General features: G+C 32.8%; 1 protein-coding gene across 1 annotated transcript; it reads left to right on the top strand.

Moving 5' to 3' along the window:
- Positions 1 to 104: 104 nt before the first annotated feature.
- Positions 105 to 26,085, top strand: LOC132737485 (protein unc-79 homolog; the record flags this gene model as incomplete). Its single annotated transcript, XM_060724778.1, has 8 exons — positions 105 to 258; positions 18,426 to 18,551; positions 19,384 to 19,504; positions 20,199 to 20,359; positions 21,473 to 21,643; positions 24,058 to 24,144; positions 24,936 to 25,121; positions 26,021 to 26,085. Coding segments are annotated over exons 2-8 (828 nt in total), but the record flags the coding sequence as incomplete, so codon positions are not given.

Genomic DNA, 26,085 nt, shown 5'->3' on the forward strand with positions numbered 1-26,085 from the left:
TATTTCATTTTTCTTTAGACCAAAAATTCACACCATTTTAATATTCATGAAAACATTTAATTAGTTTCTTAAGACATCCAATACAGATCTTCAAATGTGTGTGTGCAAAGCTGACCATTTTTTTTTATTATTCAAATCTACCCCTTGATATGTAAATGGAACGTTCAGTAATAGATACAGATGCTGAAGATGTTCACGATAAATTAAGAAAACCTGCAGATTGTGCTGTTTTGTTCCGTTGCTTTTCTATATATACAGGTATGAATATTCTTTTCTTTTCATCGTGAATTTGTTTTAAAAGCAGTAAGCATAAGGGTTATATTGTATTGGGCTATTCCAGAAATTATCCGCACCCCCCCTATGGAAGAGGTATTTTTTTGTCCAAGGGGGGGTATTTAAAAAATAGGTCCAAGGGGGTCATATTTCAGATAACACTGTCCAAGGGGGTATTGTTTTGAAAAAGACAGGTTGTATGGAAAATATTATTTGTCCAAGGGGTATGGAAGAGATGTCCAAGGGGGGTATCAAATTAGACAATTTGTCCAAGGGGGTCAAATTTTTTTACTGATAAGTTGTCGAAGGCGCATGTATAAATGTTTTTCCAAGGGTTATGGGAAATATTATCTGTCCAAGGGGTATGGAAGAGATGTCCAAGGGGGTATTTTAGACAAATTTGTCCAAGGGGTCATTTTTTACTAATAAGTTGTTGAAGGCACGTGTATAAATGATTGTCCCAAGGGGTAAATGGAAAATATCTGTCCAAGGGTATGGAAGAGATGTCCAAGGGGGGTATTTCAGACAATTTGTCCAAGGGGTCATTTTTATTGATATGGTTGTCCAAGGGGTGCATGTATTAATGCTTGTCCAAGGGTTATGGAAAATATTGTCTGTCCAAGGGGGTCATTTTTTTATGGATGTGTTGTCCAAGCGGTCATAAAGTAATATTTGTCCAATGGGTATAGAAAATATCGGCTGTCTAAGTGGTATGGAAGAGGTTTTCATGGGGGGCATTTTTTACAAATGAGTTGTGCCAAAGGCAGAGATACATAATGAGGAATATTGTGTCACTGCCAAAGGGTATAGTAAGTGGGGTGAGTATGAAAAAGACATTTTCCAAGAGCTCTCCACTCGATGCCTTCACAAAACGGTTTCGGAGCTTTTGTACTTTAAGGAAACAGTTGTGGAAAGTCAAAGGTAACCAGGGTTTTACATCTCTTTGATATTTTAGGTGTCCAGTGGATGCATAGCCTAGAAAACTAGGGGTCCAGGCCTAACTTTAGGGGTCCAAAATTATATTGGCTCTTGTTGCTGGATCATGAACGCCACCTTTCCTTGTTGATCTTGTTTATTATCTTTTCTTTATCGGACAAAAATCATAATCGATCATCGTAAATAATGGAAACAACCCTTTTTGATCAATCATTGATTATATAATCAAAGGATTCACAATAACAAAGTAAATATGTACAGTGTTTTTTTTTCTTTATATAACTACTACCCTAAAACGGTACCATTCCCAATAGAAAATAGACATTAAAATTCCCAATTTCCAATGTAAAATTCCCAAAATGGCTGTTCAAAATGCCCACAAGGCCAAGTGATTTTTCTAAAATCATTTAAATCCAACATATTCTTATAAATCACCACTCAATAGTTCTATCTGGACAGTAGAAACTGTTAGCTATCTTTATTCACGATGCCTAATCTCATTTGTAGCTGAAAAAATGCATTAAAAAAATTCCCAATTTAAGCAAAATAACGCATTTTTTCCCAATCAGTCTGGTACCGGCACCATTCCCAAAGTAGAGAAAAAAACACTGATGTATAATGTACATATCATGCTTTAATATTATAAGAATTCCATAATTAATATTCTATATTTTGTTTAACTACCACTTAATAAACTGAAATAGCTTAAAGATACTATGCTCATCCTTGAGTAAAAATATATTTAACAAAATTCATTAAAATCTATGAAATTATTATGTCTCTTTTCAAATAGAGGAATGAATAAACTACTGTGATACTATATGTATTTTCGAACGCATACTTTATTACGGGGTCAAGTAAACTTGGGTCCTCTTTCTTAACAAAACTGCAGAATCCTATTTTTAGAGTATGGACATAGAGTTCTGATAGGGTGTGGGTTCAAACCCCAGAAGAGGCAATTTTTTTTTTTAAATTTTTGTCTTTTTTTTTGTAGGGCCAGATTTTTGATTTTTTTCTAATTAAGCTTAATGCATCCTGTGAATTGTGGTGAAATTGGATATCGGTAACAACTTAAAATGATTATTATAAATTTGAAAATCGGCATAGTAAACATACTTTATATTTTTTAACAAAAGTTTAGATTTGTATCAAGGTAATCATTATTTAAATAATATTTTGATGCCCCTATTTTATAAGACAAATTGAAAATCTAACAGGTTTTCTTACTCCAAACCTCTTTCTTTAATATTTGATGTAAAATAACAAGTACCTGTCTCAATAAACCAAAAAAAAAATCTTTTCAAGGACATTTTTCATTTTTATTTATTTTGTAGTTATTAAAAAACTGTGATTCTTTATTAATACTTTTTAACCAAGTAAAATATGAAACTACCAACACTTTTCTTTGAAATAATAACATTATTCTTTTCTTATTGTTGTAAAAAAAAACAGATACAAAAGTAAGAAAAGTTATACATTGTATTTCAATTGTCAATATTTTTCAAACAAGATGGTATTTTTTTGTAATTGTTTTTATATCTATGTCCATATAGTACAGTTTATTAATATAATTAATGTTTTAAATACCTTTTGAAAAAGTGTTGCTTATATATCTAATACCTTGTTTTATGTATGACTTAAAACATACATAATGACCAACAGACACAGAAGACAATTAGAGAAAAATCAGTGACTGCTGACTTTTGCAATGAAAAACCATATTTTTAATGAAGACAGATAGATCTAGATGAAATCTTACCATTAGTATTACTACTAGCAACAGAACTAAATAACCTAAAATGTATCTTTGTTACATCTTTCTGTCTTGATGGAGTAATAAATGCTGAAAAGTCATAGATCTGACATTTTTGATTTTTAGAAATGTGTGATATAGCAGAGACATAGTCTCTGGATATAGTTACAGTCATGGAGAGAAAGGAATGAACAGATAAGTTATTATTGTGCATTTTTATATTGTCTCAACCTCATGTGTTAATTTGAATTGCCTCATCTTATAACCTTTAATATCATTATACTGTGGTTGAATTAAATCAGTGGAGTATCATAACTGCCTGTTATAAACTAACATGTAGTGCTACATGACTGGTCAATGACCAGCTGATTAGGTTTCTATAAATTTAACCCATCTTGTCAGAATTGTTTTATACCTGACCACACATCAGCTTCAGATAATGTTTTATATGGAAACTCTGCTGGGAACTCAATTTAATCTGCCAACACATCATTTAGATACTGTCCTAAAGTATAATTGCTCATTGGCATGCCAGTGAAATGTGGAATTACAACTAATACTCTCCTTGCTTGATTTTTAGGCTTGTAATTATCTCACTTTATATTTGTAACAAATTTGAAATCTAAAAAATGGCCACAGGATAATTAAAAAAAAAAAAACATATGATATCAAGAAAGAAACTACATGTAGCATAATAATTTAACTTTTATGAATGGTTCATTGAATTTTTTAATTAAAATGATCCTGAAGCTAAACATTTATCCAAGGTTTTAATTAAATATAAATGTAAATGAAAATTTCAAATAACTTGTTTAAATCATCATAATTTTGCACATTATTTATGGATGGGATTCACACTTGGACAAAATAGCACTTCCAATATGACAATTGATTCAAATGTGACTTTTGATTGACCTTTAACATCAAGGTCAAATATGAAATTTTGAATTTTTTTGTTACAAGAAAATTTAATTATGTTTTGTAAGAGTTACATACATGTATTTGCTTAATTTATTGATAATTTATACCTTATTGAAATAGTCAGTATGTCTTCAAAGGACTTTTGCATCTAAAAAGCTCAAAATATTGGAACTTTGACCAAAATTAGGGCAATTATTTCTATTCTTGCATAATATAATATTTTGTGTTTATAAATGCACAGTATTAAGGTTTTTGATATTAAACCTCATGTATACATGTATATATATATGCAATGACTTGAACTTTTTCATCTAGATCAATTTTGTTTAGATATTCTTTGTACATTTTGTAGAGAATTTAATGTAATACAGTAATAATGAATTTTAACAAGACTTAGTGCTTGTGAATGATATTACAGAAAGTAAAAATTAACTGTTGCACTTAATCGGTGTATTAAATTAGGGAATTTTAAAAGGAACAAAAAAAAATCATCAGATATTTTAAATATATACTATGCAAATTCTTTGAGTTAAGTATTTTTAATCACACAAAAATCAATTAAATTATGTGACATTGTTACTGAATATGTCTAGTATGAATAAAAGAATGAATACAGTTTGTGTGGGAAGCTGCATTCCCATTACAGAACACATAATGTTGGTCTTTCTTAAACTTTCTTAAAAAGACTGTTGTTTTTATTAATGACACTATATATTAATATATTGTATGTACCATATTTTACATATCTTCTTTTGTGTGAAGTCAAACATGTTTATTTTATATTTATCATAGTCTTAGAGACTGTGTAGCAATTATCAATATTTTCTAATATCAAATTTGAGCATAGTATATCTTTTAAGTTTAAACTTTTAAAATTCTGCAAAATTTTATCATATATAAAGTGTCATAAATATTCTGGGAATTTATAAAATATTTGTGATAACATCATCAAAATTTGTTATATATCAGTAAGAATTAGGTTCAAATAGCAATGACTTCTCTATATTATCATAGAATGGTTTTGTACTTCAGTAGATATAATGGTAAAAAATGTAAAAGGCATATGATTAAAGTTTTCATGAAACTTTTGACTCAATATCAAGTTAATATACAATATTCAATATTGAAACAATCTTATTTAAACCTTTTCATACCTGTCATGTGAAAATAATCCCTCAATTTTTTTCTTAATTGAGAAGTCTTAACACTTATGTCCTCCCCCCCCCCCCCCCCCCCACCCCCCCCCCCCCCCAAAAAAAATAAATAAAAGCAAGTATATTTACATCAATTAAACATCAGTTCATATTATAAAATAAATAACACTTGGCTGTAAGGATGATAGAGGATATTGGGATATTGTCAACCCAAGGACTGGTATATTTCCTTGAGGCGCAGCCAGGGGTAATATGCCAGTTCAAGGGTTGGCAATATCCTCTATCATACCGACAGCCATGTGTTATTTGTTTTATTATACCGAAAGACTAACAACTACAATATATATATATTTAAATATAATATAATAATAATAATCTATTATTTTCACATATTGCATTGGCATATTCTTCAGATATTGAGCAGTAAATTTTTTTTAATTAATCAAAGGGCTGTGAGCTCTGTGGTATTTTCTGATCTTTGCAATCTAAATCATACTGTATATCAGTATGTATTTTCCTGTATAAGTTAATTTTGAAATACTATAATTCATCTTGCAGGGCACCAAGTTGCAGTGACTGTTTAGATGTTTTGCTATAACAGTTTTGAGTTTGATACATATGGAATTTTGCATGACCAGAGTTTCTACTTGCTTATGTTCATTTTTTATGACAGCCACACTTTATCGTTGCATATCCTGGCTAATTCCCTAAAAAATCGCTGAAAAAAAATTGAGTAAAATGTCACAACTGAGATTTGAAATCTAGACCTCTCATATTGTAAACAAGTGTGTAACCCCTCGGCCACGGTGATGGAAACTGAAATTAATCTGAATTAAACCAAATTATTATAAATTTAAAATTTCAATTTATGGTTTGTAATATAGGGTTAACGTACGTTTTTCCGTGTTATAACGTCTGCAGAGTCCCGAGGAACGAGTAGGGCGAGGGCTCAAACAGTTCCGAGGGACTCTGCAGACTTTATAACACGAAATAAACGTGCGTTGACGCTATTATAAAATTTTAAAACAATTCATGATGTTTATTTTAAACAAAACACAGTTTTTTTTACAGTAAATACTTTAGCTTGGACGGTATTTATCCAATTCTATGTGTTTTACGTATGCGTTTTATTTTTCCGGGGCCAACACCTTTGGAAATGTTCGGAACGGAACGAAAGTTCAAATTTTAATTGATTTAACAAAGCTTGACATTTGAGATTTACTAACTGAAGAAAAACACATTAAATTACTCTACCCAAGACAAAACATGACCTCAGAAATTCCTATAATGATTTCAGATTGACGGTAGAAAAAAGATCAGTGACAAGAATCGTTTTTTTTTCCCAAGCACACTAGATCTAGATTATAAAAAAATAATTCAAGAACTAAACATTATTCTCTCAAAGAAATATGAAGAGCATTTTTAGCTCGACTATACGAAGTATATGGAGAGCTGTCCTACTCCCCCCGGCGTCGGCGTCCGCGTCCAGATTTTAGATTCAAGTTTTGGTGCAGTAAAATATTTTTCACTATAACTTTGTCATTTCTTAAGGTATCAACTTCAAACTTCAAATATATGTTCCTTATCATCAACCACATCTTATGTGACAAGGTTCATAACTCTAGCACCAATATTTTCAGATTTATCTCCCCTTGAACTTAGAATTTTCCTTAAAAAATACTATTTTTTACTGATACTTCTTTATTTCTTAAGGGATCAACCTCATACTTCAAATATATGTACCTTATCATCATCCCCATCTTATGTGACAAGGTTCATAACTCTAGCACCAATATTTTCAGATTTATCTCCCCTTGAACTTAGAATTTTCCTCAAAAAAATACTATTTCTTCTTTATTTCTTAAGGGATCAACCTCATACTTCAAATATATTTACGTTATCATCATCCCCATCTTATGTGACAAGGTTCATAACTCTAGCACCAATATTTTCAGATTTATCTCCCTTTGAACTTAGAATTTTCCATACAAAATATTATTTTTTACTCTAACTTATTTATTTCTAAAGGGATCAACTTCATACTTCAAATATATTTACCTTATCATCATCCACATCTTATGTGACAAGGTTCATAACTCTAGCATCAATATTGCAAGAATTATCTCCCCATAAACTTAGATTAATTTACTAGAAAAATGTTATTTTTTATTTTAACTTTTTTTTTTTTAAAGGTATCTACCTCAAACTTCAAATACTTATTCCTTATCATCAATTACATTTTATGTGACAATGTTCATAACTCTTGAAGCAATATTTACAGATTTATCTCTCTTTGAACTTAGGATTTTCTTTAAGAAATACAATAACTTCTTTTTTTTTAAGGTATCTACTTCAAACTTTAAATATATATTTCTTATCATTACACAAATGTTGTGTGGCAAGGTCCATAACTCTAGCATGACTATTTCTAGAATTATTCCCCTTGATCTTGGAATTTATGTTAACAAATGTTATTTTTTTACTATAACTTAATACATAATTATACATAATTGATTTTTCTTTCATAGTTTTGTCCTCCTTACTGTGTCCAGTTTTTTATTAGTCGAGCTTCGCTGTCTTCTGTGACAGCTCTTGTTTATTATGAACATTAATAAAACAACATTTTCTCATATTCATTTTGTGTTATCTTGTTTTGTTAAATAATCGGAAAGTTAAACTGAATGACAAATATTTGTTTACATTGACAACGTCCGTTTCTTAGAAAGGGCGACAACCAAGATTAGCGGTGATGTCTATACGCCGTATTTCCGGCATAGTTACTTGAATGCTGCTCAGTTATGCGATTGAGGCCCTCAAATTAATAATTTCAATTATAAAAAGAGTGCATGACTCTGACAAACAGGCAAAATCATCATTTATTTGTTTGTTTACTGGGCCCTTAATGTATTGCGCATAGGTAAAACCGGGCTATAACAAGAGCGCGTGACTATGTTAACACATGGTTTTGGTCACGTTAAAACATGGGCAAAAAAGGGAAAAATAGCCGATTTTATGCTATAATTCTTAATAATTTCTAGGTAAACTGATGTTGATGATTTGGCGAAAATCTTCTAGCCCAAACAGTCCGACATGTATATATTTCACTATTGACAGTCAGAATTATTTGTGTAATATGCGCAGAAGTCTTTGGTAGCGACAGTGCTAAAAATAATATTTTGTTTATGTGGATTAAATCATCGGGTGCCTAACTTATGGTAGAAATTGATTATTGATCGTCGACTGCCCTAAACTCGTCCCTGTCCTAGATTCAACATCCTTACTTTATTTTTCAGAAAGTCTAACAAATGTTCTTTTAGGGGCGTTTAATTCCGATCACAATAATCTGTAACTTTACGGAAATAGCCGAGCGATTTTCATTGATTAAAATGATATTCATCCGTGTTATTTTTTGTTGTGCATTTATTGACAATTCTATAATCCAAAGCTACTTTTAAACTTTGAATGCATGGTAATTTGATGGGTACTTGTAACAAAATAAAAATATTTCTTTCTTTAACATTGCTAGTTTAAGTTGTTTTGAGAACCACTTGTTGTTAGGTTTGTCGGGAAAAACTGTGCCTGAGATTGAATGTCAGCATTGTATTTCCTGATCTGCGATCAGAAAATACAACAAGAGGACCATGATGGCCCTGAAGTCGCTCACCTGTATATTCAAAATTTAACCTTTAAGTGTGACCTTGACCTTGGGAGTAGCAAGTAAATAAATTTATTTCAATCTCCGTAAATGGTAATTTTTAATGTCTATTTCAAGAATGTTGATGTTGAAATTTGGGGGTCAAGAAAGCAATACCTGGTCTCATATACAAGTTATCATCATTTGCAGAGTAAACAATAGAATATTCAAAACTTCAGCATTTGTTGCTGAAATATTGTGTATCATGTTAAAAACGACAATCAAAACACCCAAGCTTTTATCTGAATTAAATTAGTGCCATTGCATATCTGTCCCGGCACATGGTGCTGTAGTGTGGACAATTTTGGTAATTTTGATGGGCCTCAGATAAAAGTGTCAATATAATAAACAAGAGGGCCATGATGGCCCTGGATCGCTCACCTGACACAACCGCATCCAAGCAATGTCTTAAACAAGCATCATGACCAAGTTTGATGCGACTGAGTCAAACATGTGACCTCTAGTGTGTTATAAAGATTTTTCCATATTTGGGCAATGTGACCTAATTTTTGACTGGACACGACCCATATTCAAACTTGACCTAGAAATCATCAAAACAACCTTCCTGACCAATTTCCAGGAAATTTGGATCAAAACAGCAGCCACTAGAGTGTTAAAAAGATTTTTCTATTTTTAGCTCCTGTGACCTAGTTTTTGACCAGACATGACCAATCTTAGCACTTGACCCAGAAAACATCAAAACAACATTCTTGACAAATTTCCTGAATATTTGAATAAAAACTGCAGCCACTAGAGTGTAAACAAGCTTTTTCTATTTTTAACTCCTGTGACCTTGTTTTTGACCTGAGATGGCCCATCTTCGAACTTGACCTAGAAATCATCAAAACAACCTTCCTGACAAATTTCCAGAATATTTGAATCAATACTGCAGCCACTAGAGTGTTAACAAGCTTTTTTCTATGTTTAGCTCCTGTGACCTAGTTTTTTGACCGGAGATAACCCATCTTCGAACTTGACCTAGACATCATCAAAACAACCTTCCTGACAAATTTCAAGAATATTTGGATGAAAACTGCAGCCCCTAATGTGTTAACAAGCTTTTCTATTTTTAGCTCCTGTGACCTAGTTTTTGACCGGAGATGACCCATCTTTGAACTTGACTTAGATATCATCAAAACAACCTTCTTGACAAATTTCCAGAACATTTAGATGAAAAACTGCAGCCATTAGAGTGTTAACAAGCTTTTTCTATTTTTAGCTCCTGTGACCTAGTTTTTGACCTGAGATGACCCATCTTCGAACTTGACCTAGATATCATCAAAACAACGTTTCTGACAAATTTCCAGAATGTTTGGATGAAAACTGCAACCATTAGAGTGTTAACAAGCTTTTTCTATTTTTAGCTCCTGTGACCTAGTTTTTGACCAGACATGACCCATCTTCGAACTTGACCTAGAAATCATTAAAACAACCTTCCTGACAAATTTCCAGAATATTTTAATCAAAACTGCAGCCACTAGAGTGTTAACAAGCTTTTTCTATTTTTAGCTCCTGTGACCTAGTTTTTGACCTGTGATAAAACATCTTCGAACTTGACCTGAAAATCATCAAAACAACCTTCCTGACAAATTTCCAAAATATTTGGATGAAAACTGCAGCCACTAGAGTGTTAACAAGCTTTTTCTATTTTTAGCACCTGTGACCTAGTTTTTGACCGGACATGACCCATCTTCCAACTTGACCTAGATATCATCAAAACAACCTTCCTGACAAATTTCCAGAATATTTGGATGAGAACTGCAGCCACTAGAGTGTTAACAAGCTTTTCTATTTTTAGCTCCTGTGACCTAGTTTTTGACCGGACATTACCCATCTTCCAACTTGACCTAGATATCATCAAAACAACATTCCTGACAAATTTCCAGAATATTTGGATGAAAACTGCAGCCACTAGAGTGTTAACAACTATTTTCTATTTTTAGCTCCTGTGACCTAGTTTTTGACCGGAGATGACCCATCTTCGAACTTGACCTAGATATTATCTAAGCAACCTTCCTGACAAATTTCCAGAATATTTGGATGAAAAACTGCAGCCACTAGAGTGTTAACAAGCTTTTTCTATTTTTAGCTCCTGTGACCTAGTTTTTGACCAGACATGATCCATCTTTAAACTTGACCTAGATATTATCTAAACAACCTTCCTGACAAATTTCCAGAATATTTGGATGAAAACTGCAGCCTATAGAGTGTTAACAAGCTTTTTCTATTTTTAGCTCCTGTGACCTAGTTTTTGACCAGACATGACCCATCTTCGAACTTGACCTAGATAAAATCAAAACAACCTTCCTGACAAATTTCCAAAATATTTGGATGAAAATTGCCAGCCACTAGAGTGTTAACAAGCTTTTTCTATTTTTAGCTCCTGTGACCTAGTTTTTGACCAGACATGATCCATCTTCAAACTTGACCTAGATATCATCTAAACAACCTTCCTGACAAATTTCCAGAATATTTGGATGAAAACTGCAGCCTATAGAGTGTTAACAAGCTTTTTCTATTTTTAGCTCCTTTGACCTAGTTTTTGACCGGAGAGAAACCATCAAAACAACTTTCCTGACAAATTTCCAGAATATTTGGATGAAAACTGCGGCCACTTGAGTGTTAACAAGCTTTTTCTATTTTTAGCTCCTGTGACCTAGTTTTTGACCGGAGATGACCCATCTTCGAACTTGACCTAGATATCATCAAAACAACCTTCCTGACAAATTTCCACAAATATTTGGATGAAAACTGCAGCCACTAGAGTGTTAACAAGCTTTTTCTATTTTTAGCTCCTGTGACCTAGTTTTTGACCGGAGATGACCCATCTTCGAACTTGACCTAGATATCATTAAAACAACCTTCCTGACAAATTTCCAGAATATTTGTATGAAAACTGCAGCCTCTAGAGTGTTAACAAGCTTTTTCTATTTTTAGCTCCTGTGACCTAGTTTTTGACCCGAGATAACCCATCTTCGAACTCGATCTGTATTTCATTGAGACAAACATTCTGACAAAGTTTGATGATGATCCAATCAAAACTGTGACTGCTAGACTGTTAACAACCCAATTATTAGAGTGTTAACAAGCTTTTTCTATTTTTAGCTCGTGACCTAGTTTTTGACCAGAGATGACCCATCTTCGAACTTGACCTAGATATCATCAAAACAACCTTCCTGACAAATTTCCAGAATATTTGGATGAAAACTGCAGCCTCTAGAGTGTTAACAAGCTTTTTCTATTTTTAGCTCCTGTGACCTAGTTTTTGACCCGAGATAACCCATCTTCGAACTCGATCTGTATTTCATTGAGACAAACATTCTGACAAAGTTTGATGATGATCCAATCAAAACTGTGACTGCTAGACTGTTAACAACCCAATTGTTAGAGTGTTAACAAGCTTTTTCTATTTTTTAGCTCGTGACCTAGTTTTTGACCAGAGATGACCCATCTTCGAACTTGACCTAGATATCATCAAAACAACCTTCCTGACAAATTTCCAGAATATTTGGATGAAAACTGCAGCCTCTAGAGTGTTAACAAGCTTTTTCTATTTTTAGCTCCTGTGACCTAGTTTTTGACCCGAGATAACCCATCTTCGAACTCGATCTGTATTTCATTGAGACAAACATTCTGACAAAAGTTTGATGATGATCCAATCAAAACTGTGACTGCTAGACTGTTAACAACCCAATTGTTGACGACGAACGACGCACAACGCACGACGCACAACGCACGACGACGGACGCCGGACATAGCCCCATCACTATACCTCACCATGACCACTTCGTGGTCAGGTGAGCTAAAAATAAACAAAGTTGTTTGTTAGTTAGGAGAAGAACCTAGCTGTACTGTGTCAAAATTTCAGATCTCTAGCTTTCAAATTATAAAAGTCTATGGAAAATGTTCAAAAAGTGTCGGGTTGGTGGTCCCCTACCTTTAGTTGTTTTGAAGAATAACGTAACGTAAGTAACACTTATAAACATTCAAAAAGGACCATAATTTAGTCAGAATCGATGTTAGAGTTACGGGCCTAGGATAGTGACCTTTATTTATGATCCCACAAACTTGTATGAAGTTTAAAGTGAATACCTTTAGTTGTTTTAAAGAATAATGTTGTAAGCAACACTTATAAACATTCAAAAAGGACCATAATTTAGTCAAAATATTTGCTAGAGTTACAGGCCTTGGGCAGTTACCTTTATTTATGATCCTGCAAACATGTATGAAGTTTAAAATGAATACCTTTAGTTGTTTTGAAGAATAATGTTGTAAGCAACACTTATAAAAGTTCAAAAAGGACCATAACTCAGTCAAAATCTATGCTAGAGTTACGGGCCTTGGAAAATGACCTTAAGAGATGAATTAAGTTTCAAGTGAATACCTTTAGTAGTTTTGAACATTTAAGTTGCAAGCAAAACTTATACCAAGGATTTTTTAAGTTCGAAAAGGGCTATAATTCTGTTAAAATCAATGCTAGAGTTATGGGCTGTGGATAGTGACCTTATAAATTGCTCTAAAATGAGTGTGTGAAGTACAAGCAAATATCTTAAGTGGTTCATGGGATATGATATTGCAGGTAAAACCGTAACCAAATTGTTACACCAATGCTGACATCTGGGTGAGTTAAGGATAGTCCTATTTTTGGAATTGTCCAGCTGTAATGGTTAAGATAAATCTGTTAAAATATAATTATAAGCTACCTTTGAATTAAAAAAGACTGTCCCAATATTTTTATCAATCAAGAATTACAAAATTATACATTCTAAAGGATTTCTATAGAATTTTCAATAAAATATGATAGACAAGATCAACAAGGAAAGGCGGTGTTCAATGAACGCAACCCCCACATGACCCAGCAACAAGAACTAGCAGCAAGGAGCCCATGAGGACCATCATGTGGATTAGTTATATCTGGATAATTTGGGAAGTAATATACAAAAATTAAAAAACAATTATGGCAAAATGTAACATTTTCTTGACTACTCAAATAAATGGGCATAATATCACTATAATTTTCCTTCCTTATTGTCATGTAATAAGAGGTATGATCTGAATTTGGCTAGACTGAATTGTATGGGTCTTTTTTTTAGCCTTAGTTACTCCCAAACTGTGTCTGTGAAAGTAATGATTATGAACAGACATGATGTTTTGCATAAGTTGTCCATTGTGTTAAAAAAGTGTATTATGAATATACAAGATTTGTCATAGTTTGTCCTAGGGGGCATCAAAAGTTATTTTTTCCAAGGGAGGCTATTTCTTTAACCCTAACCCCTAGGTTGTCCAATGGGTCTTTATAAGCGTTATACCTATGAACAAGCTCAGATCTACTTTCTTTTTACATGTAGATCTGATTTCCACTGTATTTGTTTCGCAATCATTGTGATAAGGATTTCCCAAAAATTTAGCTATTATTAGCAATGCAATCAAACCTTCCTTTACATGTATTTTTGTTAGAAAAAGAATGTTTGAAGTAATATGAAACAAATAAACTGGAAATAATAGACTAAATTTTTAATGGTCAATATTGTTTTGGCAGTTTACAGGGTCTGCAGGCTTTAAAAATTATGCATGAAAGCTCGTCGCTGATTGCTTGTTTAAAAGGATATGAGAAGGTGACAACCTATTGCTGATAATCAGATCCTAAAGATATGAAAGATGTCGTAGCGGGTTAATTTGGTAGTTTGTCCAAGGGGCTTGGGGGATATTAAAACTTTTTGTCCAAGGGAGGTCATTTTGATCAAGTCTCTACTATAGGGTGTCCAGGAGGAGGGGGGGATCTATATTAGTGTTATATCTATGGAAGATGTCCGAGGGGGTCAATTTAAGTAGCTTGTCCGAGGGTGGATATTGAATGTTTTTGTCCGAGGGGGGCATTTTGAGCAAAAGTCTCTTCCATAGGTTGTCCAGGGGGTCTATTTTTAATAGTAATATACCTATGGAAGATGTCCTAGGGGGTCAATTTCTGTAGCTTGTCCTAGGGTGGATATTGAATGTTTTTGTCCAAGGGGGTCATTTTAAGCAAAAGTCTCTTCCATAGGTTGTCCAGGGGGTCTATTTTTATTAGTAATATACCTATGGAAGATGTCCTAGGGGGTCAATTTCTGTAGCTTGTACTAGGGTGGATATTGAATGTTTTTGTCCAAGGGGGGTCATTTTGAGCAAAAGTCTCTTCCATAGGTTGTCCAGGGGGTGTATTTTTATTAGTAATAATAATATACCTATGGAAGATGTCCTAGGGGGTCAATTTCTGTAGCTTGTCCGAGGGTGGATTTTGAATGTTTTTGTCCGAGGGGGTCATTTTGAGCAAAAGTCTCTTCCATAGGTTGTCCAGGGGGTCTATTTTTAATAGTATACCTATGGAAGATGTCCTAGGGGGTCAATTTCAGCAGTTTGTCAATGGGGGATATTGAAAATTTTTGTCCAAGGGGGTCATTTTGAGCAAAAGTCTCTTCCATAGGTTGTCCAGGGGGTCTATTTTTAATAGTAATATACCTATGGAAGATGTCCTAGGGGGTCAATTACAGCAGTTTGTCAATGGGGGATATTGAAAATTTTTGTCCAAGGGGGTCATTTTGAGCAAAAGTCTCTTCCATAGGTTGTCAAAGGACGGCATTTTGATCAAAAGTCTCTTCCATAGGTTGTCCATTGGGTTATTTTGGGCAAAAATCTAACATTTAAGGTCGTCCAAGGGGGTCATTTTGAGTAAAACTGTTTACATTATGTTGTCCAAGGGGGTACCTTTGAGTGTTTGTCCTAGGGGGGCATTTTCATCTCAGACCTCTTCCATAGGGGGGGTGCGGATATTTTCTGGAATAGCCCATTAGCCTTGCAATAAAAGGTCAATTAAGCAAACAAATATCTTTTACTTTTAGACAAAGCTAATATCCTGCCGGAATTAGTAAGTTTGTTGATTAGTTAAAAAAATACTAGCCAAAAGAAAGCCCGGAGGTGCAATAGAGTAATTAGATCACAAATTAGTGAGTATTTGATTTACACAATATGAAGTAGATTGTGTATGCAATGACTTCTCTTGTTTTCTTATTTTGATAATTGATATTTATTTTGCTTAATACACCGATAAACACTTTCAGAACTAGCAGACGACAGGCTATTCATATCAGTAGAATTTCGAGTAAAGATAACGGATTGCGTATCTCACTGTATAAATCGTACGTAAAATGGTCTGACATATGGTAGGTTTAACAGTTAATTAAAATACTTTGAAGTCCAAAGATGTGTTGAATTTTATACTGTGACGAAGCTAAGATTCAAAGCTTTCTATTGGTGTAATACATTTTAAAATCGGACATTTAATCACAACAAACTAGCGGTTTAAAAACAGCTTATTTTGTATTGTTTTACCATAAGCGATATCGATTTTACTCGAAGATAAGGGAAGCAACTCGTATTTTTATGTCTCCCCCACCTCGGGGGGAGACATATTGTTTTTGCCCTGTCCGTCCGTCCGTCAGTCCGTCCGTCCGTCAGTCCGTCAGTCCGTCAGTCCGTCCGTCCGTCCGTCCGTCCATTCTTCGTTTCCGGACGATAACTAGAGTTCCTTTTGACCTACAGCTCTCAAACTTCATAGGATGAATGGTCTTATTGAGCAGATGATCCCTATTGTTTTTGGGGTCAGTAGTTCAAAGGTCAAGGTCACAGTGACCGTTGGTCAATTTCTCGTTTCCGGATGATAACTAGAGTTCCTTTTGACCTACAGCCCTCAAACTTCATAGGATGATTGGTCTTATAGAGCTGATGATCCCTATTGTTTTTGGGGTCAGTAGTTCAAAGGTCAAGGTCACAGTGACCGTTGGTCAATTTCTCGTTTCCGGATGATAACTAGAGTTCCTTTTGACCTACAGCCCTCAAACTTCATAGGATGATTGGTCTTATAGAGCTGATGATCCCTATTGTTTTTGGGGTCAGTAGGTTAAAGGTCAAGGTCACACTGACCGTTGGTCAATTTCTCGTTTCCGGATGATAACTAGAGTTCCTTTAGACCTACAGACCTCAAACTTCATAGGATGATTGGTCTTATTGAGCAGATGATCCCTATTGTTTTTGGGGTCAGTAGTTCAAAGGTCAAGGTCACAGTGACCGTTGGTCAATTTCTCGTTTCCGGATGATAACTAGAGTTCCTTTTGACCTACAGCCCTCAAACTTCATAGGATGATTGGTCTTATAGAGCAGATGATCCCTATTGTTTTTGGGGTCAGTAGGTCAAAGTTCAAGGTCACAGTGACCGTTGGTCAATTTCTCATTTCCGGATGATAACTAGAGTTCCTTTTGACCTACAACCCTCAAACTTCATAGGATGATTGGTCTTATTAATCAAATGATCCCTATTGTTTTAATGGTCAGTAGGTCAAAGGTCAAGGTCACAGCGACCGTTGCAGTGGGGGAGACATGCGCTTTTTTACAAAAGCATCCTCTAGTTTCACTCGATATACCTCGGTTATTTAGGTAGATCATATTGAAAATGTTTATGGGTGTATTGGTTTGTTTATGAAAAGACATACATGTACACTTTTCCCATTCATACATGTGAACTTTTTTCGATGATCAAGTGGGAGATTTTCCTTCAAAAAGAGGGAGATTTTAGAATTTACAATAAACAAAGAAGGAAGTTCTGACATCAAAAAAAGGGAGATTTCTTGAATTTGTGAAAATACCCCTTATTTTAAGAAAAATCTTTGAAAATATGGCTGCAGAAAGAGGTAGTCTCCCGCTTAAAGTGGGAGAGTTCACATGTATGCCCATTACTGGCTAGCCTCTCTGAGTTCAATGTTAGATAGGGGTAAGTGATATTGGACTCATACAATATATGTAAATTGAATATAAGGGTTAGCTTTAATATTTAGATGGTTCTTGAAAAATACACACTACAGCACCATAATCTACATGTACATGTATACTCAACATCACTAATTCCGCGTCATCACTTATTTCACGGTAATGGCATATTTTCATGAGACCAGAGTCAAAATTGGTCAGAATTGACATATTTTATTCATACACCTAAAAAACATGTTTTTTGTGCAAAATATTTTAAATCTCTAGATTTTTACGTAAAACAGAACAACATTTTACAATTTTCTGCAAAAAGCAACAATTTTTCATTAAATTTGTGCGTATGTCTGAAACAATCATCATTTTCTAAATGTTTTTAGTTGTTGAAAAAATAAATTTTGAGTAACAAAGTAAGGATAATTTTAATATTTACAATTAAGCAAAATAACATGTAGAAATTTTAACTGAAACATGTAACACCATTACCGCGATTTAAATGATGACATACTGTTTTCAAAATGGCCGACATATGGTCTACGTTTGGTCCATTAAGATTGACTTTGACTGAATATATTGTTGTTTCCTTGTGCCATACAGCAGAAAATACCTATATGTTATAGCTTATGACAGTTTTTGTACCATAAGTTTCATTTGTTGTTTTCTTTCTGGGTTCAAAGCCTTAAGTACCGTGAACTAAGAGGAGCACAGTATATATAGGTAGTTTGGGCTTCCAAAATTTAATTAAGTCCCTGTCTTAACATCTTTGTTTTTCATCTGATTGGGCCATGTCACAATTATATTGAAACAGGTACACTGAAGACCTTAAGCTAACCTATAGGAAAAAATGAGGTTAACTTTTATATTACAAGTAATTTAGCATGAAATATTTTATGACTTTCAGAAACTGCTGATTGGCACATTATGTATGTGATCACCATGCAGAATGTGAACAGTACTATGAAATATTAATGAGCAGTAGAACATTTCAAAATGACTTCACATCCCTTAACAACACACGCTGTAACATGTAAGTATACATTCAGAAAGTAAAACATATTGTGTCAAATCCTTGTTTTTATGCGGCTTACATTCCACCATTCAAATAATAAATGGGGTGTATATGGTGATAGGAGGGTCCATCAGTTCTGTCTGTATGTTCCATATTCAGTCATAGGTTTGTGAAACTTAGCTGTAATACTATTATTATTCATGTATATATTTTAATTCTTAACCTGCTACATTTCTAATATGGACCTCTCCATTTTCCATATTTAGAACAGTCTGGTATGAATTTTGGGGGTATCAAGATAAAATTTAAAGTTGGTTTGCCAAAAGTATAGAGCCTGGTCACAGTCTCAGACTTCTTTTTCCAGATATTCCTATACGGCAAAGGCTATTCACTTTTGTTTCCAGCAGGTTAAAAGGTTAATATAACACTTGAGATCTGTCAAGTAAATGACTTTAGTCAAGTAAATATGCCCTATGATAGGCAATTGAAGTTGGGGAATATGTGTGTGTACTATGGATACATTTCTAGTTAACGTTAAAAGCTTTATAATGAATTGTGTTTTCCTAGAATGTGATAAATTTTCAACCAAAACTTCTTCATTTTTTACTGTCAGGCCTTGAATAAAAATATTTAATGATAATCAGATTGTTAAATGCTAAAGTAATAATGCCTTCTTTTAAAGGTTAAATGCTGAAGTAATAATGCCTTCTTTTAAAGGAAAACTCTAGTATTAAAACCCAAATTAAACTTACAACAATATACACATATCTTTTTAAATCTACTGCTTTTTAAATCTTCTGCTATACATATTATACAAAAGACTATTTAGTTTAGCTAAATCTTATTTCAGTTACATCAAAGATCAGAAATCTGCGAGATTATCATTACAGTGTCTCTAACAATTTGACACCTCAACCTACAGGTGTTGATATTGCTAACACCCTAAAATATTTCTCACAAACACTGCTCAGGTAAGTGCTGATGTTGTTTTTTATTTTCATTTTCATATTGATAGGTCTTTCGGTCATAAAAAGGCTTTTCCAGCTTTAATGGTGGTAAAATATGCAAGGATCACAATTTTTTTCACAATGAAGGTGTCTTTTGAGTACAACCTCTACAAGGAGAAATTAAGTCATTCCTCATTTGAAGTGAGCACCAAAGTCACAGGGGGGCCACCTTATAATATGTATATAAATATAGACTATATTTATATACATATTATAAGGTTATGACTAAAATCTCATTTTAAGGTAACCATCAAGCAGTATATACCATCCAAACACTGTGTGGGCCCCCTATGACCAAAACTTCTCAAAGGAAAGATACAGTCTGATATTGATCATGGCAATCATAGTGTGAACATGTTTAAGTCTTGAAGACCATTCTGAGTTGTGCTTCGATGTTGCTTTTGATACTCAAATTTTTAATTTTGTTTTGGTCGGGTTTTAAAGTCACACCAACACTGTAAAGACCATATGGTGACTTCCCAACTTCACTGGTGGAGAAAGACCTTAAGGGCTCCTACCAACATAAATTCAGGCGCAAGTGGGCACCTGAGTAGATTCTGGAAGCTAAATCTTGAATTATAGCCATACTTTAAAAGTAAAAAGAAAAAAAAAACATCTGAATTCTTGCAATAACTTGTTTCTATGAATCATTTTACAGTATTCTGAAGGATGTACCTAACATACCAGCAGAGAGCTATGGTCCCGGTCAAAGAGACAGTGTCCGTCTGTCTGTATTCCCAAATAATAACTATTCTGGACTGTACAAGGCCTCCTTAAATATGATAGACCTTGTTCCTGTCATACAAATTGGACAGTTAGGTAAGTAATTTCTTTTTTTATTTAATTTTACATACATATACAATAAGATACTTGATATTCCCAAACAAAATGAAAGAAAAGGTTGTTATGGTGATAGACATGAAATTTGATTGTCTGATATTCAGTCTACATGTCTAGTACTGTTGCAATGATATAGTATGGTGCTTTATTCTATAATATACATAGAAACCACACTGGAAACAATAAAAAAATAACTATCTATTTCACAAAGTTTGCAAGTTGGAGGTTGATAACCTCTGTGAAAAAGATAGTTAATACTTAATTTTATAGAAACAATTTGTACTACAGGTATACATTATTGACAAAAGCTAGTTGCATTTTTAGTTCCTCTTTTAAAGAAAAAAGTGAAGCTACATGTATTGTCATGACATGGCCCTCTTGTTGGCATTGGTATCAGCATTGTTTAACCTTTTCTTAAAGGTCCATTCTCTTATAAACTGTTTAAAATATTCACTTCATAACTACATGTATTGCATGAATTGTTGACTTTCAAAATGTGATGCCATCTTAAAGGCACATAATTCAAGGACAATAAAAGTCAGTTTTTGCTATAATTTAATCATTGACTTTTTCTATAAATTTGTTTGTAGAGTAAGTTTGATTGAAAAGAAAAGAGTCAAATTCTTTCTGGAAGGGACATTCATAAACATGACTTAATGTGTACATTTTCAAGCATCTTATGATAATCATTTTTGAAATGGTCTATTTCAATTACATGTACCGGTAGCTATGTCAAATTATCACTAGGTTGTTTTGTATTTTAAAATTTGTTTCTCAACATTGTTAAGTATTTTTAATTGTTTACACAGATCATAAGATTATTTTGTAACACTAAGCAATAATCTAATATCATAAGAAGTCTATGATAACAAATTCAATTTTACCTGAATTTGAGTTTGTTGATATTAAATTCAGTAGAAATGTTTTTAAGTTCAATAATCTTAAGGCAAACGGTAGTAGAAACATTGTGTCATTACTTGAGCAAATTATTTCTGAATTACATGATGATTTATGTTTAGTTTTGATCAGTGTTTCAAATCAAGTCGAAGGATTATACTAAACATTACATGCAGCAATTTGTTTGTATTTTAGAGCTGGGTGAAGCAGTATTGAATGTTCTCGGCTGTCTGGTTCCATTCTTAGAGAATGACCTACTGGATTCCCTTCCCTACACAGTGGCCTCAACACTCGCAATATTCCCTCCAACATTACACAAAGATACCATTGATTTACTCTGTAGCAACTTACTTCCAATGACACTGGGTAAGTAAACATATCTTATATATTTTATATTTAACAAAATTTAGGAGATTAAATGCAGTTTGGAAGATTTGGTTGAAGATGAATTCCATTATTTAACAATAATTCTCTACCTTTCTAGTGTTGAGATAAAGTAAATCAGTTTTATAATTGTGATTAATGGCCCAGAAGATTCGAACCAATAATGCTGGTCTACTTATGGGTTGTGTTTACAGATGAATAAGGGCTTCAAAAATTTACCCCAAAACCTTATAGCTCTAAACGTGAATTCCCCAGTATTGTTGCTTAAATTATGTCAAAATTTTTATTCAACTGATGAATTTAAAATCTTTAATTTTTTATATTCTTTAGAGCAGAAGCTTATTTTACAGTAATGTCAAGATCAGAGCTTTATTTATATATTTTCATTTAAAAAAATATATAAATTTAAGTGTTCTGATAAAATTTCAAAGCATTTTTGCAATGACCTGTAGTGCAGTTATAGTGATAAAGTATTTTGTATGGATATGGTAGTCAGTGTTTACACTTTACTACCCTAATTGTATACAAAATTCACTTAAAATGTTCCAAATCCATATTGATAACATACATGATATTAAACACATGTAAGACCTCCCCCAAACTTAAAAAAAAACAACCAATAAAACAAATGAACAAAAGAAAAAAAAGAAAAAATTTACTGCTTAGGTTTAATGTTTGAAAGTACATTGTAAAAATAATAAAATATACCAGTATGTCAATCTGAGGTTAGTCTCCTTATAATTATAATCATCGTACAACCATTAAAGTGTTGGTTTAATTTCAGTTGTTTCATGTAATTGATAAATACTGCATCATTTCTATGGTTTTACATTTGAAGGCTATTCAATGCATTAATCTTGTTGTTTACACTGTATTATGATATTAATGTTACTGTGTTTATCCAATATTGGTCAAAGTATATTTTTTTTGTTTTTGTTGTTTCTTGTGTTATGCGCAGGCTGATATATTTTACCTTTCTCATTATCCTGTTATTTTGTGTTCTTATATAAATTATTATTATATATAGGAATACTTACATATTGCGACTACCTGTACAGTATTTAAATACGATATGACAATAAGATGAAGTCATTGTAGTAATTTCATCGCTATTAATTAGACAGTTTTATTGATACTTTTACACACAAAGTGCATTTATATAATTTGTTTCTGGTCAATTGACTGAAGTACAAGTGCACTCATACTTCATTGTGCTTTATACGCTTTATACCAACGTGATACATTTTTAGCTCAACTTTTTTCGAACTAAAAAAATAGAGATATGTTACAGTCATATCAGCGTTGCCATTCCTCAAACTTTAACATTGATAATAACTTTTTATGTTCTTAGTGTATTATCTTCTAGACAAGATGTTCAAGTAGATCAGTCTTACGTTGACCTTCATTCATAAATGACCTTGACCCTCAAGGTCAAATGTATAAATTTTGCTTGATGTTTGTTCATAGTGGCTATAACTTTGTTATTTTTGAATGGATTGTCTTCAAACTTGAACACAACAATCTTTTAGGATAGATAATCAAGTTAACCAGACAGGCCTTAACCTTTATTATAAATTATGGAAATTTTCTCTCTTTTTTGCTGTAAACAGCTATAACTTTGTTATTAATGAACAAATTAATTTCATATAAAGACACAACATTCTTTAGGATAAGACTTAATATATCAAACTCAAATTGACTTTGGGTCATTTATGACCTTGACCTTGAAGGTTTATTTTTTTAATGTTTACTGCTGTATTTAACTGTAACTTGGTAAGTAATCAATGGATTATAGTAAAATCAGCTGAACTTGACTAAAAGTATGTAAAAAAGAATGAACATAATGTCTTTTTTTAACAATATTATCAACGATAATAAAAAATTATACAGGTTGAAAAAAATTACATTGTATACATGTATACATTTTTGTATGTCAGTTTATAGGATTTGCGTAAAGTCATAATGAATATGATTGTATTTCAGTAAAATAAATAATTTATCATTGAATTTTATGACAGCAGTAGAAGAAAGTTTGTTTTTGTTTTTTGTGATTTTTACACAAAACTGTCATCACAAACTGAATATAGAGAATGACATTTGACAATATTGCTATGAATCTTTTCAAGCAGCGCGCCTCCAAGTTCATGCTAATTTTCATGAAAAGTTTTGACAATGTTTTTAAAAGTAAGATAATGTGAAGTAACCAAAAGAAGCAGTTTACACATTACAAACAGCACTCACACCCCACGAAAATTACCAAAATGTGGTTCAAATTTATTATCTTTACTGCATTAGTATAAATTAGGAATATTTGCCAGAGTGGATTGTAAAAGAAATATCCAAAAGTAACTAGGATGGCCTATGCATATTCTACAAATGCTGTGTTTTATTTATAGGTTTTGAAGGTTGTTCGGAGCCGACATATGCCAGTGAATCTGCTGCTGCTATAATTACTATGGTGTTTCAACATACAGATAATGGATGTGAGTTATTTATTTTTACCTTGCTGAAACTGACTTTGATTACCCTTTGCCAACAATATAAAGCCAGGCAAGCCTTCTAATCTGTGCCGTGCAGGCAGACCAAGCTTTACACCGCTGGCTAACTAATTTTAGACTTTAATCTTGATATTCCCAAAATACATAATGGACAGTCTCAAATAAAAGGTAAAGGTCTTGTTTATTATAGTGTCACCCCTACTGAAAGGGCCAGCCATTTCTGACTTATGAGACACCTTTTACTTGCATACCATGTACCTCCCAACTCCTACCACTATGCTAGGCACCAGGCATAATGAAATCAGTAACCATTCATTTTAACTACATGTACATCGCGGCTCACGAAGCTGGAAACTGGGCAAGTCCATTGAAGAAATTCAGCGCAAGTGAATGTTAAACACTTTATTTGCTATCTTGTCTATATTTTATATGATAAATGACTGGGTACAGAGAAATTTATTCATTATAAAGGTGACTTCATTCCAACAAGTAATTCATTGGGCTTGCCAACAACTGAGTTACTAAGTTATAGACCAATATTTGAAGATTGTCTTTGGTCCCTTTATTTACGTAGCATGGGAAGTCAATCTTTTCCTGTGTATTCTAATTATGTAATTACAGAGTAAAATATTGATCAGAATGTTTTGTTGTGTAAAAAAATGTGTATAGATAATGATGACATTCACAAACAATGATTAAAGTCAACTAAACATTCAAATCCGGCTTATATTTAAATAAAAGAGAGATAATAAATTGAAAATGAATTTATATTATAGCATACCATTCCCAAATACTGGAGTGTTTTATGAGTCTAAAAAAAGATATCATCAAAGACGTACTAAGCATTATTGCATATGGACCACCGTCGGCTCGAGCACCAGCCGCGAACCTTCTCTTCTACTATTGGCCGCAGCTGAACCCTTCTCTATCAGACAGACGTGGTATTCATTATAAATACAGTGGTAAGTCAAGTCATTCCTTTGTTTCTACACTGTTTTAGTTATACTTATAGCAACAGCTGCAAAAACAACAGTTGTGGTTAAATGTAATGATTCTAATGTTATTTAAATGATTATCCTTAGAATTTATTTGAACTGATCAATAAGGCTATTAAAAACAATGATGCACGAGAAGTCAAATTTATTTCCGTGCCAGTGTTAATTTCAGCATATGAAAAAGAAGTAATATAATCATATATACATTGTAATATATACATGTATACAATGTACAGTATCAATTACTATATTGACAGATGATAAATTGATGTCATCTGGCTAATTGATGTAATATTGTATATAACAACAGAATGTTCGTATACCTCTCATTGTATTTCAATATACATGTATGTTAGAATATTGCACATCTTACCTTAGAAGAAATGTTCAATGTTTATTTTCGTTTTCTGATACTTAGTATACATGTAAGGTTTTTATTTAGAATTATTTGCAAACATTTGTTAAAATCAATTAAACCTTAAGATCAATTTTTTTTGTTGATGTCAACGACCTTAACCACAATTTTTCATATTTAAGAAAATAAAAAAATGTCTTCTAGTAAGGTTGTGCATATCTGAAATAAGCTCTAAAAAATTCATAGTTGAACAATTTGTTTTACATTGTAAGAGTGCTTTAAAATGAATGGTGTAAACAAGCTTAAAATAACAATTAAATATTAAATTGTTAACAGTATTACTCACAAAGAACAAGTAAAATGTGTTTACTTAAAGCTTGATATTTTGTATGTATCATAATTAAAAAGTAAACTTATTTATAATGTAGCCAAAAGAAACACAATCCAAAATCTCGTAATAAGTTAAAAGCAGTGAAGTGAAATCAGAAATAATGTTGTTGTTATATTTCAGCCTGGCCCCCAGTGCTGTGTCAACGTGAAGACTGTGTCAATTCAGGCAAATGTCAAGCTGTCAAG

This window comes from Ruditapes philippinarum, unplaced genomic scaffold (genome assembly GCF_026571515.1).
Source record: "Ruditapes philippinarum isolate M1 unplaced genomic scaffold, ASM2657151v2 ctg5863_1_1_1_1, whole genome shotgun sequence".
Classification (NCBI taxonomy): Eukaryota; Metazoa; Mollusca; class Bivalvia; order Venerida; family Veneridae; genus Ruditapes; species Ruditapes philippinarum.